The sequence below is a fragment of the Simochromis diagramma genome, unplaced genomic scaffold (genome assembly GCF_900408965.1).
Source record: "Simochromis diagramma unplaced genomic scaffold, fSimDia1.1 OVJJ01000514.1, whole genome shotgun sequence".
NCBI lineage: Eukaryota > Metazoa > Chordata > Actinopteri > Cichliformes > Cichlidae > Simochromis > Simochromis diagramma.
This window is the reverse complement of record NW_024387346.1, coordinates 2,530,723-2,548,909: the sequence shown is the minus strand read 5'-3', so window position 1 is coordinate 2,548,909 and position 18,187 is coordinate 2,530,723. Positions and strand designations below refer to the sequence as shown.

Genomic DNA, 18,187 nt, shown 5'->3' with positions numbered 1-18,187 from the left:
ATTAGGAAATATGCAGACCGATGCAGTTTGCACCCTGCATGTTCAATGACCACCAACCCAGGGCGATCATTATTTGCTTTTTTAACTTCTCAAAAGATGGAAATTTATAACTTGTGTACAAAAACTGAGAGGCAAACAAGGAATCACGTGATAGCTAATGATCTAGAAACTCTAATGACTCCTGACCCAGGCTAAAATAAGCAGTCAGGACATAAAAAATATCTTATGGGAGGTTCATGCTATGAAGCACCCAGTTCTTACTCAGTAGGTCTTTATTACTTAATGAGAATCTCACCGTTACCCAAAGAATGACTCTTTAATTAAGTAAAGTAATCAGAGAAATGATTCAGGCTCTATGTAATCAGTAATAAATGTTTAGTGTCTGCAGAGTCAATCAGGAATTAATGGATGTATGAGTTAGATCAGATAATATTGAGCTAAACTTTACCCAGTGATTCACTAATATAAAAATCTCACTGCCAGTAAATAAACATGTACTCTAAATTTCACTAATGAACAGATTATCAGCTACCAGGTGATTCCTGATTTGCTCATTATTTGCTTTAAAACAAATCATTTTTTCCATTACGTGTTGACTTTCTCACATAAAAATAGTCCGGATTACAAAAAACATTTACATTGATGGAGCTCATTAAACAAACCCAACAAAACAACAATCCCATCATTTGTATTTCAGACTAAATGCCTGTCTGTACAGTTTATAAATGGTTTATGCTGGACATGCAAAAATCATGGTAATCATAACAACTCAGGCTTATAGTTGCATGAACTGGATAAACTGAAAGTACAGCTACGTCAGATTTTTACTTGAGTGCAGAGAACCTCACACAGGAAACAAAATGAGTTCTTTGGTTAATCTGCCTGATTCCAAAGGAAATGAATGAATTACAAATAAGATTCTTTTTCATAAAAACATATTTCACAGGTGTGAGAGTTAATGCTTGGAACCAGTGGTCCCACATTTCTTCTTCCTTCTTAGTGCTGGGAAAACCATTTTGTCAGTGTTTGTAGACTTTACTCAAACTCTGCAAAAGCAATAACCCACTTATGAATGGTTGAAACTGTTTTCATGGCTGCACTGTTATATCGAGTGGAATGAATCTGAAATCTGCACTCCTGTGGATTTTTATAACGCCTCTGCACAGTGTGAGCTTTCGAAGCTTGAAGTGGCTCGATAAGTGTGTGCACAGGGCCGTGTTATCGTGGCCCGGCAGAGGGACAACGAGAGAGATGTGAAAACCTGAAACGAGAGAGCTGTTGACATCTGTCTCCCTCTCAATCCAGAACATGTTTGGGGAGAAGCCTCCAATCCCGGAATACAAAGTAGCAGCCATTCAGAAATCTCGCTTCATCCTGCTCCACTATGGAACCTTCAAGGCCGGCTGGGATTGGTTAATTCTGCTGGCGACTTTCTACGTGGCCGTCACTGTGCCCTATAACGTGTGTTTCACAGTCGGGGGAGGGCGGGATGAAGGCAGCGCCTCACGCAGCCCGCCCAGCGTCAGCGACATCCTCGTCGAGATCCTCTTCATTTTAGGTAAGACAGTGTGCCGTCTTCTCATGTTGGTGCTTTCTTCTAACCATCCATAGAACTTGTTTCCTTTAGCAAGAAGTCTTAGAAAGACTGGACACACCTAGAAAGTAGGAACCAAGAAAATGAAACCTGAATGTTTTGTACCATTGTTTAACAAATGCTGAGGACTTTTCCTTCACTCTGTAGTCTAACTCGTCCCTCTGTCAGTCTGCTTCTTGGTCAAAAGAAATGTGTTTTTGGCTCATTTTGCTCCTGAAAAATGATGGTGGTCTCACTCAAACTAGAAAAGAAACTGTGTCTCAGTAGGGTGTTGTGGAGGTTGTAGGGGTTAAGTTGTGCTTTGAATTTTGAAAACATCTCCAACAATCTCCAGCAAAGTCTTTCCACAGTCTTTCACAGCTTTGCCTCAATCTTCTATTGACACTTGCTGTATCTCATAAAATACAGCATCTTAAATCAAGAAGCTCACACTGAATTTTTTGGACGAGAGTCTAGACTTCCACTGGTCTCGTTTCCATTCCTTGTGTATCCTGGTCTCCCTCAGCTGTGGTTTTCTTAGTAGCCTTATAAGCTTAATGGCCTGATTCCCAGTCTCTTCCAAAAAGCTAATAAAATAAAATGTGTGCGCTGCCTAGAGTCTGTCAAGCATTAATGAGTCCACTGATGAATATGAGAGGCTGTTAATTGTTGATTTGATTCTGAGGCTGGTAACTCTGCAGCAAAGGGAGCTGGTAGCCTTCCTTTTGTCTTCATGAGAGTCTGTGTCGTTACAGCAACTGATCATTCTGGAAGAAACTTTAAGAGTTCTTCTGTCCTGACCTAAATTGATAAAGTAACGATGGACTTGCCATAATATGAATACAATAGCAGTTGAGCTCTGTTTCCTGTATACCAAAAAAATACCTTGACACAGCAGAGCGGAGGCTTAAACTACAAATAAATACCACCAGTGGACTGCTGAAAACTGCCACCTGTTGTATGAACTACCTAGTATCCTCATTATCAGCTCTGTAGCTTTATTTGCTGCCTCTGCTAGCATAGCTTTGCATTATTCACATTTATCTTTTACTGGGCCTTGGCGCAGGCCTTCAGTTGATCCTCTACAAACGGACTGATTTATAAATGGAGTGACGCTTTAAAGTGACAGGTATCAGCTCAGCAGATATCACATTTGAAAAACTAGAAAGTTTAACGCTTATAATGTCCTCATTTTCTAAGATATAGGTAGGGATGGGTATCGTTTAGGTTTTATCTGATATCGGTGCCAAACCGGTACTTTTGAAACGGTGCCGGTGCTCAAACCGGTGCTTAAAGAATGGAGAACACAAAATTGGTCCAAAAACCTCTCATGTTCAGCTGTTTTTTTTGTAAAAAGATAACAATGTTAGCCTTTTCTGCAGCTATGGGGCATATATGGTATCACTCTTGGCTGGAAGCAGTGCTTAAACAATGGAAAAAACACAAACTTTGTCCAAAAACCTCATGTTTAACTGTTTTCCAATTCTTCTTTGGCCATTTTAGCCTTTTTGGCCAGGGTGAAGGGAGTATCTGCCATCAAACAAGAAGACAGCCGCATGTAACTACGACGGTGTTTGCTAGTTCACCTTACATGCATTAATGTAATAACGTGGTTAGCCTACTCAACGTAAATTACACACGAACAACATTAAGCTACTCACGCAGAGAAGAACGGCTGCTGCTGCCGTCATCATCCGTCATCATTTCTGCTACACTGGCAGGGCTAGGGGCCAGGACTCTCCTCTTCGGGTTTTTGGGGGATGTTGCTAACTCCGGGTCTGATAACAGGCACCACACCAGTAGGCAGTAGATGCGCTCGGTGTGAGGTCTCACAGCAAGCTATCAAATAAGGCGCATTTCTCGGCTTTTAAAAAAAAACGCTATGCGTCGCCAGGTGTTTCATCAAATTCGAGGTGTTACCTCCTTTGACAGTATCAGTAGCTTAAAGCACTTGTTGCAGGCTGCTGAGTTTGCATATTTTGCTGTGAAGTACAGCCAGACTTTTGACCGCTTCGCCTTGGGCATTTTTAATCTGTAGCTCTGCTCTAAAAGAACAGAGCTACAGCCTACTATCCTCGGAAACGTAAAATGATTGGCTAGAATCTAAAGTGTATCACAGCTCAGGAAAAAAAAAGCACCGAAATAAAGCACCGAAATGTGCGCTGCTTTTCGGTCTGGTTACTACCGTTTATGTCAGAACCATACCGGTACCCATCCCTAGATATGAGCTTTAAATATTGTGAAATGTCCTGCAAAACAAACTGAACTTTCAGTTATTCAAAGATCGGCAGTTTAGTGCAGGATGAACAGGTTAGCATGCCGTACTGTGGTCAGTTTACAGTAATGCACTGGTGCACAGCAGCTGACGTGTTCTTCGTCAGCGTGAGTTGACACAAATTTAAATTTAAGCTGGTGTTACTCACTAACTTCCATCTTTTAACCAACTTTATTCTTTCTCGTGTAAAGGCAGCATATAAACAGCATACTGCACGTATAGAGGATGGAAATCAGCCAAGATAGCTCATCTGCTTACATCTTATTGAATTCATTCACCCACAAAGAGCAGTAAGAGTTGCAGCAGCAGGACAGGTCAGCTGTACACTAAGAAAATCTACTGGAGCCCACAACAGAAATCATTGTGAGCTGCTATTCTTTTCCACACTCTGAGCCACCACAACTGATCTTAGGGTTCCTCCATCTGCTGCATTCAGCTTTAACTGCATGTTCTTGTTTATGTGTAGCAAACTAACCCAACTACAACGTAGCTGTGCTTTTGTTGAGAATCTTCCTTTTCTCTTCTAATGTTCCACATTAGTTCAGTTAGCTGCATATAGAAATAGCTGTCCTGCAAAGAGCTACTTTGATAGGTTCGCTACATTTCAGAGCTTGTAGTTTTTCGCTTTTAGTTGAGTAAAGAAGTTGAATCAGTACATCCACTTTTACTGTTGTGTTTACTTTTGACACCTGATACTCTAACACAACCTCTTAACAGTCCATCTCTGACACAAACCATTTAGGCTTCTCCACCTATCAGCCACCATCATTTCAAGGCAGATTTCTTCCCCCTCTCAGAGGGTTTGAACAAATGTAGGCGTGCTGTGTACACACTCAGAGCTGTGTGCATGAGACGACCGTATTGGGGTTGTGCTCTCTCTCTTTGACATTATAAAAATCAAAGAAAATAAACAAAATTTTGTGAAAATAAAAGTGAAGTCTGAGCTTTTGGGATACTTGAACATTCGCTGACCTCATTTTTGAAACTCTGGCCTTGTTCAATAAATTCAATAAATTCAAATTCAATATGAACAATTGTAACAGCAAATGAGGAAAAACACATTAGGCCAGCTTAAGAAATCTCTTCAAGTGTTTAGAAACAAAAAGAAAATGGCCTGAATGAGTGGGTGTGCAAAGAAAGTTTTACTGGCAGTGTAATTGTTGCAAAATTCTTTTTGATTATATCAACTGTCTGCTGATGGGAAGTTAGTCAAACAGCCTTTGTCTGATAGGCATGTGACTCCTAATAGAAGTTCTCATTATAAAAGTTCTGTTCAAGTTTTTAATGATGAATGTTGCAGGGAAAAGGATATGAGCAATTCCACAATAAGCCATTACATCTGATTGTTAAGTCATTTCCCAGAAAACAACAGGCCTCTTTGTCCTCGGTCATGTCCACCCTAACTGCAGGAAACTTACATGAGTGCTCTTCAGCGGACGATTTGTGTTAATGGGAAAGAGTGAACACAAGCTCTCCATCAATAAACTTTCGTAATGAAATTACACGAGCCACCAGCAGTTAAATGTCTGACTCCTGTCAGTCGATATCCCATTTATTAGGACTAATAGGCCGTGCCTATTTATTGATACATTCACCAGCAAACAATAGTGGATTGAAATAGTCTGCCGGGACACCTTTTATTCATTCATTTCGTTCCTTAATACCATGCAGTAAAATTAAAATCATAGAGCAAACATTGAAGAGCTAATCATGACTGTTTGTCTTTTTTTATTGTCGTGTTGTCCTCGTCTGTTTTTTTTTCAGCAAGCTTCAAAGCCTTGGCTCTTTGAATAGGATCATATCATACTTTGAAGGACTGGGTGGTGCAGTTGCTGCGTTTAGCTGTATGTTGTTGTTCTTCTGGAAACAAGTCATCAGAAACCATCTTGAAATTCCCCTGGTTGTTCAAAATGCCCTACAGCTAGAAAATCACTTACCCTGAGAGAGTGAGCCAGTTTCTATTGCACTTTGCTGATGTCCGTTCAATTAAGCTTAAGCAATTTAGCTTTCACAAATATCTTATGAGTAATTTGTCTAAATTGAAAAAAAGCAATAACTATATATATACTATATACTATATCATGTTTTTATTTTTTTAGACCTCTGTTACAGACTGGCAATTTGTCCAGGGTGTACCCACCTCCCGCCCTATAGTAGCTGGATGGATCCCTCTAATAAACAGTCTGATTATATTCTCACATTGCATGAGAGTTTATTCATTAAGCATCCAAGTCCAACAATATTAGAGCTACTTTATCAGTCAGAGGTGAGCTTCAGTTACTCATCTACCTGTTTTACAGCCTCCTTAGTGTATTAACACCTGAGGTAACAGCAGACTGACAGCCTACACTAACTGCAGATGAACAGCAGACAGAGGTGACTCTGGGGTTAAACTTGAGAAAATACTGCAAATTATTGGTCTGTTTTTTATTCCTGATTTATTGCCAAGTTATGATATTGTTTAAATATGTGAAAATATATTGTGCGCAAAAATGTTTTGACACACAAACCTGCCAGCCACCCTCGGCTGTTAGGAGGAAATGCTGGGTGTGGCTATTTATGTCTTTAATCCACTATAGATGGATTATGCACTTGAACTGTGAGGGGTATAAAACCGGACATATAGTGGTGGTGTTTTAAAAACTGTACCTTTAAAAATAAACAACTAATGACCATCTGAATCTGGTGTGTTAAAAAAAACTATCCCTGTAATGGAAGCATCTCAAACTGTATCAACACACTTTTATTTCAAAAACATGATGAAAACTACCATAAAAGTATCTTTACCCCAAGACATTTACATTTGGGGCTATAGAGCCACATTGATTCTGGACTAGCTCTCAACTCCACTGTAAACTAAAAGTGATTTTTGCTCACAATAAAGGGGAACGGAGCTTTTAATATCAGGTAGCAACAACTGGTTGTTGCTGACATCCCAGCAAAGATACCCCTTTGAAAAAAAAGTGCATAAATTGTTTTTTAATACTGTGTTGTTATTTTTATTTAAAGTAACCCATGCATGCTGTGTGTATATGGCTCATTGAAAAGTAGCTGTGCGTTTACCATGCATCACTGTAATTTAAGTGACACTTGATTACTGCTGTTGTTGTTGTCCTCTGCAGACATATTGCTGAACTTTCGAACTACATTTGTGAGCACGTCGGGTCAGGTCGTCTACGACGCCCGCTCCATCTGCGTTCACTACGTCACCACCTGGCTCTTTGTTGATCTCATTGCCGCCCTGCCCTTTGACCTGCTGTATGCTTTTAATGTCAGCGTGGTGAGTCTCCCCTGTGTCTTACTGTGTGTGTGTGTGTGTGTGTGTGTGTTTCTGTCTGTTGACATTTGTGTGTGACCACACCAACAGAACCGAGAATCAAACAGTGTGACAAATCAGCCTACATAATTTAAACTAGGTCTGCTCGATTATGGCAAAAATGATAATCACGATTATTTTCACTGAAATTGAGATCTCGATTATTTGATGATATTTATTTAACAATAACAATGTATTGAATAATGACTTTAAAGATTGTCAAAAAATAATATAAAATAGTGTGCAAATACTGATAACAGTGCAAATGTTTGCAATATAAAAAATAAATGAAACGTGTAAACATCTATGTTTAGTGAACTTTGCAGTGTTGCTCTGTGGCGCAGCTACGACACCGTAGCAAAGTTTACACACTGTGTCTACTTGATCCACGTCTGACTCCGCGAACCCATAATGTTTCCACACCACTGAAGTTTTTTTTACCTCTCTTTTCAACCAACGGCAGTCACTCTCCTCTCCAAATAACTTCTGCTTAGCTTTCCGAGCTTCCCTCAGGTCCTCTTAATTGTTGTGACACGTTTGAAACGCAGAGAGGTGCGCTCGATTTGCCACACGGAGCAGCGCAAGAGTAAAGCACGAGGGAGGGGCTAATAATCGGCTCAGTCATTTTTAATGATCGTTGAAAGCCCAGATCGTAATCGTGATTAAAATTCGATTAATTGAGCAGCCCTAATTTAAACCCCAATAGTAAAGTTAAATATTTGAATATTGACATATGTTCAGTTTCCATTCATTTTCAGCACTAACGTGAGCTTTTTTTGTAAAGGGAACATGAATGCATAATGTAACAAGCTCCCATGTGAATTCACCACATCAACATGTCTCATGACGGTCCACACACTGCATGTCACACAAACAAAAAAAGATGAACTGATTACACACGCACATATATACATATATATATTTGTATATAAGGATTAAAAATGTTTGATTTCATGTGAGTGAATCCATTAAAGCTCCAACTTTTGAGTAAAACTACCAACTGTTTGAATAAATGATGTGTATTATATACAGTATCCCACATTACTGAGTATCAACCTTTCTTAATGATTCATTTGATTTAAATAATACAGTGAATGAAATATTGCCAGAGCGCTGAGATTGCCTGTATCTCTGTGCAGTACTTTGGCGTCCACCTGTTGAAGACAGTCCGGCTTCTTCGGTTACTGCGGCTGCTGCAGAAGCTGGAGCGTTACTCACAGTACAGTGCTGTGGTCTTGACCCTGCTGATGTCCATGTTCGCCCTGCTGGCCCACTGGATGGCGTGTGTCTGGTACTTCATAGGTCGAAGGGAGATTGAGAGCCAAGGATCATCAGACATAGGTTAGTTCGCCCTTTTTTCATCTCTAGAAAGCATCTGTGTAGATTAACTCAGTCACTGTTTTACTCAAGTTTAATTTTTGTGTTAGGTGTACGTTTCTGTGTTGTATTACTTTGTACTTCTACTCTATTAAATTTCATTGGACTTCCTGACTTGTTCAACTAGTTATGTCACGATTGTGAGTGTTGGGGTCGTTATTCAAAAAACCTTAATGTATCACATAGTACTTGTTAGATTTATTAAAAAATAATAATGCAGTATGTCACATAATGACTAGTTAACAATATGAGCCTAAGGGTAGAGTCCCACACACTCACACAATCCTTTATCCTAATGGGGACCCACATGCAATTTTACTTTTAGTGTTGATGTATGAAAAACACAAAGCAAAGGGACTTCGCAGAGATTACCACAGAGAGATTACCATCAAATACATTTTAATATTACACAAAGATAACACAAGTGTATACAAAATGCACTTTTAAGTTATGACTTATTAAGGAAGCAACGTTATCCAAACCTACCTGGCCCTAAGTAAAAAGGTAATTACCCCTTAAACATAATAACTGATAACTGATTGTGCCACTCCTGATAGCAAGAACTGTAAACAAGTGTTTCTCATAACAGTCATTAGTCTTTCACATCACGGAATTGTTTAAAGTACTCGGGGCGATCGTGGCTCAAGAGTTGGCCGTTCGTCTTGTAATCGGAAGGTTGCCGGTTCGAGCCCCGGATTGGTCATTGTGTCCTTGGGCAAGACACTTCACCTACTGCCTACTGGTGCTGGCCAGAGGGGCCGATGGCGCGATATGGCATCCTCGCTTCTGTCAATCTGCCAGCTGTGGCTACAACTGTAGCTTGCCTCCACCAATGTGAGAGTGAATGAATAGTGGAAAGCGCATTGAGGGTCTCGAAAAGCACTATATAAATGCAATCACCAGCAATCACCAGTCACCAGATCTCAGTGGATGTGCAACCAAGAAATCTTCAGCACCTGTGTGATGCTGTCATGTCAACATGAACCAAACTCTGAGGAATACCTCCAGGTCGTTACTGAGCCTATGCCATGAAGAGACAAGTTCTGAAGGCAAAAGTGGTCCAACCCAACCGTACTTAATAATTGTTCCATTAGTGTGCATTTGTTTACACATACCTTTGATGGTAAGTTTAGGGTGTGATGTTACAGCCATGTATTAAAAATAGAATATTACTGCAACAAGATGAGCAAGCTCAAAGATATATACTCAGAAAAACAGAGATATGAAAAAGCAAACTGTATTGGTAATTGTAAAGAACGGTTCCTGCATCTGTAGATGGTAAACTGGTTGTTACAGTGCTTTTCTACTCATGCGCTACATAATGTAGTAGCGGCTGTGGCTTAGGTGGTGGAGCAGGTCACCTACTAACTGGAAGGTTGGTGGTTTGATCCCAGTCTGCCAAATATTCTTTGGCAAGATACTAACCCCATGTTGCTCTCTGATGCATCCATCAGAGTATGAAGTAAATGTCAGAAACAGCATAGAAAAAAATTGCTTGTGCGCACTTTTGTGAATGAGGCAAGTTGTGTAAAGCGCTTTGTGTGCTCAGATAGAGTAGAACAGTGCTATGCAAGGACCAGTCCGTTTATCATCCAAACTGTTGCGCCTTCTCACAAACATCAGCGCAAGGGTCTTATTTAGATCTGTGGTGTGATGAGGTCCAGCTTTGCAAATTGAAACCTGGCTGTTCCAGTCTGCAAATATTCTTGGGCAAGATACTAACCCAGAATTTCCCCGCGAAGCATCCATCAGAGTGCGAATGTTAGGCAGAACGCTTTTAAATGTAGAAAAAAAGTGCAAAAATGAATGGGTAACTGAGGCATGTTGTATGTTGTTGAGAAAAAGCACTATAGAAGAAGCAGTCCATTTCCCAGCTCAGTACTTTCTGACTACCCTTTTCACTCTGATGAACACTGGAGCAGCCATGGGTCAAACCACCAATCCTCCCAATAGAAAATGACCTGCTGTACCTCCTGAGCCACAGCCATCCAATGTCTTAAGCCTTTACATTTAGCTGTTTGTAACACCAACCACTGACAGTTGCCTTGGGTAGGCAGAGGCAGGCTAGCTGTCTCCGTACTAGGGTAACCAGCAGACATGGAATCCTCTAATTTTAACGTTGTACAAGAAAGATAAAGTATATTTATTCTTTATCTCAGACAGGGAAGCTGCTTTCATGATAATATTCACTTGATGCCATGGTGTTAATCAGGCTGGAAAAATTCTCCCTGAAGCAAGTTAACGGCCCATTTCCTGTTTGTGGAGAGCTTTCAGTGACAGTTTTTAACTGTCATTACATGTTTCACACACATAATGACAATTGTGCTCTACTCAATTACACTGTAAGCAGTGTCCTCAGGAGATTATTCTAGGCTTCCCAAATGGAAATTTAAATAAGATCTTGTCTCATTGTTTATCCACTTTGCAGTAATGACAAAGAAAAATCTAAATTCATCCTCATTCAACTTTAACTATTTGAGCACTCACCTAACTTGTCTTGCTCCAAAGTATACCTATCCATTGTAAAGCAATAACAGTAATATTGTATTAGGAAGAAAGGCACAGAGGCAGTTATGCAGAAATACGACTGTGTGTGCCTTCGTTTTCAGCACGACCGATGCTTTTAATAAAACACAGAAACTTGAATCCCACGGGCGACGTGAAACCCCGGCTTGCAATCTGATAAACTTGTGAAGATGTACAGACAGACTGGCAGTTTCCAAGGGTAAGGGGATCAAACTGTAATTTTTCCAACTCTGACTGGGGGCAAAGACCGAGTTGTGTGTGTGTGTGTGTGTGTGTGTGTCTTTCGTTTTGTTTTCTAAGCATCACACAGACACACACAAACAGACATTATGTATAAAATCCTGCAAACTGGCAGGTTTTCGAGGCTGGGGACCTTGCTCTGGTTAGTATTGTCCTCATTTTCTCATTTCTTCCTCCCTCCTTATCTTTCTGAGTGATTCTTACCAACCTACCTGCACTTAACTTTTCAGCATAAGGACAAACAGTAACATTGTGGTCAGTTCATGTCATCAGCCTCTCCACTCACTATTCAGACAGACAGAGTCTGTCAGTCTGACCTTTATGTGACACCAACTGTGATTCACAATAGAGCACTGGTATCAGCATGTACATACACTGGATTACTCTGTCAGTCAGTCAGCTGGAATTTAGGAAACCCCCACTTTTTGTTTGCAACTCTCTCAATAATTGAGGGACAGTTGAGCCATGTTTGTCCCTATAGCCTGAGGTGGAGCAGCAGTCACCACACACACAAACAAAAGCTAGTTTACAGAAAACAAGGATGATGATATGGGTTGGCAGAGAGTATGCTATATGCTTCAGAGAAGTCTATAGGTTTTAGAAGAAGCTTGTGATGAATTAATTTAGGTCCTTTGCCACTATGGGAGCTAAATGTTGCACCCTTTCAGGATGTTGTACTAAATGTGCTAAAATTTCACTTAGGTACTTGCAAAGCTGTCACCAGCAGTTATTTTTCATTCTGCTCTTCTGGTAATGAGGTCCCAGACCAGAACCACACATACACTATAACATGCTGCGTATGGAACCAAGAGTCTTCTTTTTATTTTGGGCTAGCTGTGGCTCAGGAGGTTATCTACTAATCAGATGGTTGGTGGTTCAATCCCTGGCTGCTCCAGTCTCCAGGCAAGATACTGAAGCCCAAGTCGCTCTCTGATACAGTGTTACATAGAAAAGCACTTGAATGAAGCATGCTTTATAAAGTGCTCTAGTCCATTTACCATAATGTATGATATTTTATACTGTCTATGGTCTCAACAGCCACTAGAAAAATCACAATGTCTGTCCTGCTGTAACTCCTTTAATGACACATAGTGATAAGACCAGACATTTTAGTGTTAACTTGATCCGTCATTCTCTCTCGGTGGATCTCAGTCTGCAGATGTTGCTTGACATTGACCAAGGGCCACATGGTTATGGCCAGACTGGGCATCTCCAAGACATGGGCTCATCCAGGGTGAGCAGCTGCTAATAGTGGTTGCATAAGGAAAACGTATGGAACAGCCCAAGGATGATGAGTGCTGTGCTGGAACTAATCTGTCCCGCAGCACTCCAACTTGCAGCTTAAAAGACTCAAGATTGAAAGGATGAAGTTCCCACCAAAAGGATAAAGTTCCCAGAGTGGAAAGGCAGCTTTTGACTGGGTAGGAGACAGAAGTTCAGGACCACAGACAGCTCACTAGTTCTGTCAGCTCTGGTAGAAGGTGAGAGGCAATCAGGACCTTGGACAGTGGCTGATAAGCTCTAATTGAACACTTCTGTTTCCACCAGAAAGGCTCCACTTATATTCCTCATTCAGAATCTTGGCTGAAGAACAAACAAACACTTGTCCTTGTATGCATGTCAACTGGTTACAATAAACACAACAATAAGGAAGTCAAAAGATATCCACTACCTAGGCTTATGATAGTAATGGCTTCCATGTTCCTTTCCATGTGGTAAAAATACTTATGCATGCAAAGTAATGTCTTACCATTCCCCCAGTTTGGCAGAGGTTAAGTTGAGCTAATGACAAAGTAATTAGGAAACTACTCAGGTGTTAAATCCTCTAATGTGGTTGTTTTAGCTGCCTCACTGAGACTCTGCTCACAGCTCAATTGTCACTTCTGCTTATTTACTCTGACAGGCTGGTCTCCCTGCCTGACAACCAACACACACACACACACACACACACACACACACACACACACACACACACACACACACACACACGACAGACACAAACACACACACACACAGAAGGTCAAAGCTTCTTTTCATGATTTCGTGTGATGCCAGAGATCAATGAATAGATGCATCCATGTTGTATTATTTATATTCCCTGTCTTGCTGTATTTCTTTCTTTCGATTCTGCTGTCAGCGGCTCAGCTGGGTTTCACTGGTCCACTCATTCACTTGCAAATGCTTTTTTTTCAATAATTTATCCTTCACTTCCTTTCTCCTTCCCCTTACATTCATTTATCGATTTCCTCCTTCCTTTTACTTCCTTTTGGCCTTTGTAGCCGAGTCGCTTTTGAGCCATATATATATATGTATATATATATACATGTATATATACATATACATATATATATACTTTTTGTCAAAGATTTTGTCAGTGTTCCCAGATTAGAAGGACAACTTTTGATTTGGTTCAGCCACTTCAGTCTTCTCTGCTTGAAGGTGAGGGGAAATCAGGACCTTGGACAGCGGCTGATAAGCTACACTTGAACACTTTTGCTGCCACCAGAAAGGCTCCACTCATATTTCTCACACAATAAATAAGTTGTCATCTGTCTAGGCTTGTGTAAGTCTGCTCATTTTCTTATACACTGATGAGTCTAATAGGGAATATGTATATATATCAATGCTGTGTGAACTATGTCTGTGTCCAAACCAGACATTTTACTATGTCGTTAAAAAATATCTCTTTTGACTGCATTTACACTTCTCAAAAAAGTTGGGACAGGGACAACAAATGGCTGGAAAAGTTGTTTTTTTTAAACCCAACAACATCTGAAGGACCATTTTGCAATTAAATAGATTAACTGGCAACATGTCTGTAATATGGGTATAAAAAGGTTAGAAAAGCAAAGCTTCTATGAATTAAAAATGGGCAGAATTTCTGCAATTTGCAACAAAATGCATTTACAAATTGTAGAACAACTTTAGAATATTTTTTCTCTACATAAAAAGTCAGTTTCATTCTAGTTGATGTCTGCTCAGGAAACTTAGGAGGTGGAACGTACGGGATGTACAGTACAGTGGTGTAGTACATCCCTAGAACAACGTCTAGTTTTGTACTTTTAAAGTGTAACAGAATGAAGGTGATAAAGATATCAGCTGAGTGCAGTTGAGCTGAATAAAAAGACTTTTATAATTCATTGTATTCTCTCACTCTTTGTCTCAGGTTGGCTCCATGAGCTGGCCAAACGTCTGGGTACCCCGTATTTCCCCGCTGCCCTGACAACGCTGTTCCCCTCCACGGTCAGCAGCATTCCAGCCGACAGCAGTCAGTGGAACGTGTCTGGGTCAGAGGTCGCAGGGCAAGGAACCTGGAATTCTAGCCAGTATTACGGGAATGTTTCAGGAAGCGAGACTGCATCTGGGACAGCTGGTGGGAGTGGGAGTTTCAGTGTGCTGGACGGCGGGCCATCAATGCGCAGCAGCTATGTGACCTCCCTCTACTTTGCTCTGAGCAGTCTGACCAGTGTGGGGTTTGGAAATGTGTCAGCCAACACAGACTCAGAGAAGATCTTCTCCATCTGCACCATGCTCATAGGAGGTAAGGAATGTGTGGACACATCTTAGTGCTTCCTCTCAGAGTTTGAAGCTCTTATTCTCCTCTCGGCCTGAAGTACTCGTTCAGCTCTTTTTCAGGTGTGGGTGAGTCATAAACAAACAGCTGCACACATTTTGTTCCATCCCTGGTTTCAAAAGTGTTTCTTTTTTTCAATAAAACATAATAGATTATCAAACTTGTATGCAAATCCTCTCACTCACTGTCTCATTACTCTCATTTTCCAGATTGAAAGGTTTCATTACTTGCTTGGCCATGAAATTCTTTTGTTGTTCTCAAGATGCATCACAAGTACTGAGCAGATTTAAATGAAAATTTTGATTCAAAGAAGCAAGTGATGGTGCATAAAAACACTTGCTAAATTTAAGATTTATGAGGATGTTTTGCCTTTTTGTCATAAACTATTACAATGACTGTCTCTTTCTTATTCTTGATTCCATTTTTGTTTGAGCCTGTTGAACAGTTGTACATGGGCTCAATAGTGGATCTACTCTAGCTTAATCACAGATGAAAGATGTGTTCGACTCACAGTGTGCTACTTGTTTGAACTCTGTGTTCTTATGCGTGTCCTCTTGGGCCGCAATGAAGAGAACTGAATGTTCACGAAGAGAGCAATAAATGAAGAATCGGGAAAGAAATGGAGTCACTGGAAAGGTTATCACGAGAGAAATGCAGCAATTTATGGGCAGAGGACACAATAATGTGTGCAGATGTCTCAGACACACACACACACACACACACACACACACACACACACACACACACACACACACATTTCTTTTTAGTGGGTTAAACCTTGACATTAACCATAACTACTCACATGCAGTTGTGCAAGTAAATACTGAAAGACACATACAGACACACACACTCAGCTAATAGGTGGGAAAACACATTCTGCAGACAGCTGATAGAATCTGTGTCCAACAGTCGTCCAAGAAAGAAAAATGAAATCTAAATTTCCCAGTCGAGTGAAAGCAACACTGTAACTTTAACAAAGGCTGATTTAAGTGTGCATATGTACTCTGAACCAATGATGTCTGCATGTATCTCGTAGATGGCAGGAGAACGCTTAATGTAAGAGTTACAGGGAGTTTTAGCTACTGTCATGGTAAATGGTAAATGGACTGATTCTTATATAGTGCTTTTCTACTCTCCCGGAGTACTCAAAGCGCTGTATACAACATGCAGTCAGATCATCAAAGTACTTTTTCCACCACCGTGTGGCCCGTTTGTTGCAACAGCAAGTAGGCATTTGTTCATTCTTATGTTCAAAGAGTTCTGCTACAGCAGCACCTTAGACAGCACACTTTGACTGTGTGATGGAGGTTAATATGTGCATTTTGCTAATTATGGAAATGTCATAACTTCTCAATCTGCCTACAGTAGCATGAATCTGCCTTGCTATTTACTGCTTTACTTTACCTATGCCATCCTAAAGGAGGACATGTCTATACACAATCAGGAACAACTTACTTTAAAATTACCCTTTTGCTCTGGATGCGGTCTTTATCCTTCAAACTTGGGTCCTCTACCTAGGAGTCCTGTACCATATTGTTACTGCTCCTAGGACTGTGCTCTTCTGGACACAGATCTCTGATATCGTTCCTGAGATCTGTGTCCAGATGAACCACTTGCTCAGTTTGGGCTCACTGCCCTGAGTAACTCGGAGATCACTGTTGCCTTCACCTTCATATTCTCTAGTTCCTCTCAGCCCTTGGTATTTCTCAAGATTCCTGTGTTCCTAGTTCCTGATGTTGTTATCACTTGTTATATCCACTCATCTATCACTACAGCTGTCGTCCACCATTATAATTGTCCTGTTGGTATCTGGAAGTCCCACAGCATTGGTTATTCTCAACCACCCTAGAGATCATATTCCATTTTGACCTTGCTTTGATTGCTAGCCTCCTAGCTCCTTTGTTAAAGGAGATTGCTGTTAGATTGAATATAACAGCAGTGAGAGTAGACCACAGCTTCATTAATCTCTATAATGTTTTCCTTAAACATAGTTTAATGTTCTCTCGTGGTAAGCTGCTGCACACAGATACTATGAGCTATAACTTAGAGATAATTCAGCCTTTTAAAAACCCAGTTTCTTTATAAAATGAAGCCATTAGTCTGGCTGTCAGTGGACCGTGTAAGTGTCCCCGTGGTCTGACTGCTGTTTCAGCAGCTTTTCAAACTGCTTTTAGGAAGAGAAACTGCTGTGTGGCTCCCTCAGGAAAAGTGCATTATGAAACGATTCCAGTCTTTGGAGATAGCTGCTGGTTAGCTGTGCTCACATTAAGACCAAACCTGTGTGTGTGGCACTGTTGAACAAATATGCTCACACTGGGGTTGGAGCTGTTTTGGGGTTTGTTTGGAATAATAATTTAGTTGTCATTGATTAGAAATAAAAGGTTTTCTGAACAGTGGGATTATTTTTCAGTAGTGTGTTACTGACATTCTGTGAAAACCGTAATCTACTCTCGGCAGTGCTTCACAGTGGTTTTAGAGCAGCTAAGTCCTTCTAAGCCCTGTGCTTTTTAACTTCTCAGGGCTTATAAAGACATCCCATGAAGCTTCCTGCTGCGCAGAAGTATTATGGGACTTTAATGAGGTCTTTTCTAGAAAGAAGCCAATCGAGCCGCAGTAATTAATTCTGTATCAAACTAGAAGCGCACCGAGAACAATGAAGAAACCTTTCCTCTGTGTCCAGCACTGATGCATGCAGTTGTGTTTGGCAACGTGACGGCCATCATCCAGAGAATGTACTCGCGCCGCTCGCTTTACCACACCCGCACCAAGGACCTGAAGGACTTCATCAGAGTCCATCGGTTGCCCAAAGCTTTGGAGCAGCGCATGCTGGAGTGTTTCCAAACTATGTGGTCGGTCAACAACGGGATCGACGTTAGTGAGGTGAGAAGCTGCTGTTTATGTTGCACTGCTTACACAGAGTTTATAGCCTGTTCTCCAGAGTGAAAACTCAAAGATGCTCTCCACTAAACAGCTTCACTGTTCAGAGGAACCAGAGTTCAGCACTGGACGTCTTGTTGTCTGCTGGAAGTTTTATCTACACCTTGAGTTGAGAACAGGGTCCAGTGTACAGCTTGAGATGAAAGCCTGCTCTGAGAATACAATTAGGTCGAATCATTTCTTGCACAAATTTTTTTTTTTTGTGGTTTAGCCTCTTATACTCCACAAGAGTGGATTTTAAATCAAACTGACTGAGGTGCAGACTTTCAGCTTGAAATGAACACAACACGTTTTACATAAACTTTACTGAGAATTGTTTAAGAATTACAACCATTTTTACGCATTGTCACTGAGAAGTTTGCCAGCTCA

At 40.7% G+C, this 18,187-nt stretch overlaps 1 protein-coding gene across 1 annotated transcript in view; it reads left to right on the top strand.

The window, feature by feature from the left end:
* The window catches only part of kcnh3 (potassium voltage-gated channel, subfamily H (eag-related), member 3), a 179,696-nt gene that overhangs the window by 137,660 nt on the left and 23,849 nt on the right, over window positions 1-18,187 (top strand). The window contains exons 5-9 of the mRNA XM_040006774.1: window positions 1,306-1,558; window positions 6,971-7,128; window positions 8,304-8,505; window positions 14,474-14,848; window positions 17,562-17,761. Of these exons, the coding sequence (XP_039862708.1) occupies window positions 1,306-1,558; window positions 6,971-7,128; window positions 8,304-8,505; window positions 14,474-14,848; window positions 17,562-17,761 (1,188 nt within the window). The remainder of the gene's footprint in view (window positions 1-1,305; window positions 1,559-6,970; window positions 7,129-8,303; window positions 8,506-14,473; window positions 14,849-17,561; window positions 17,762-18,187) is intronic.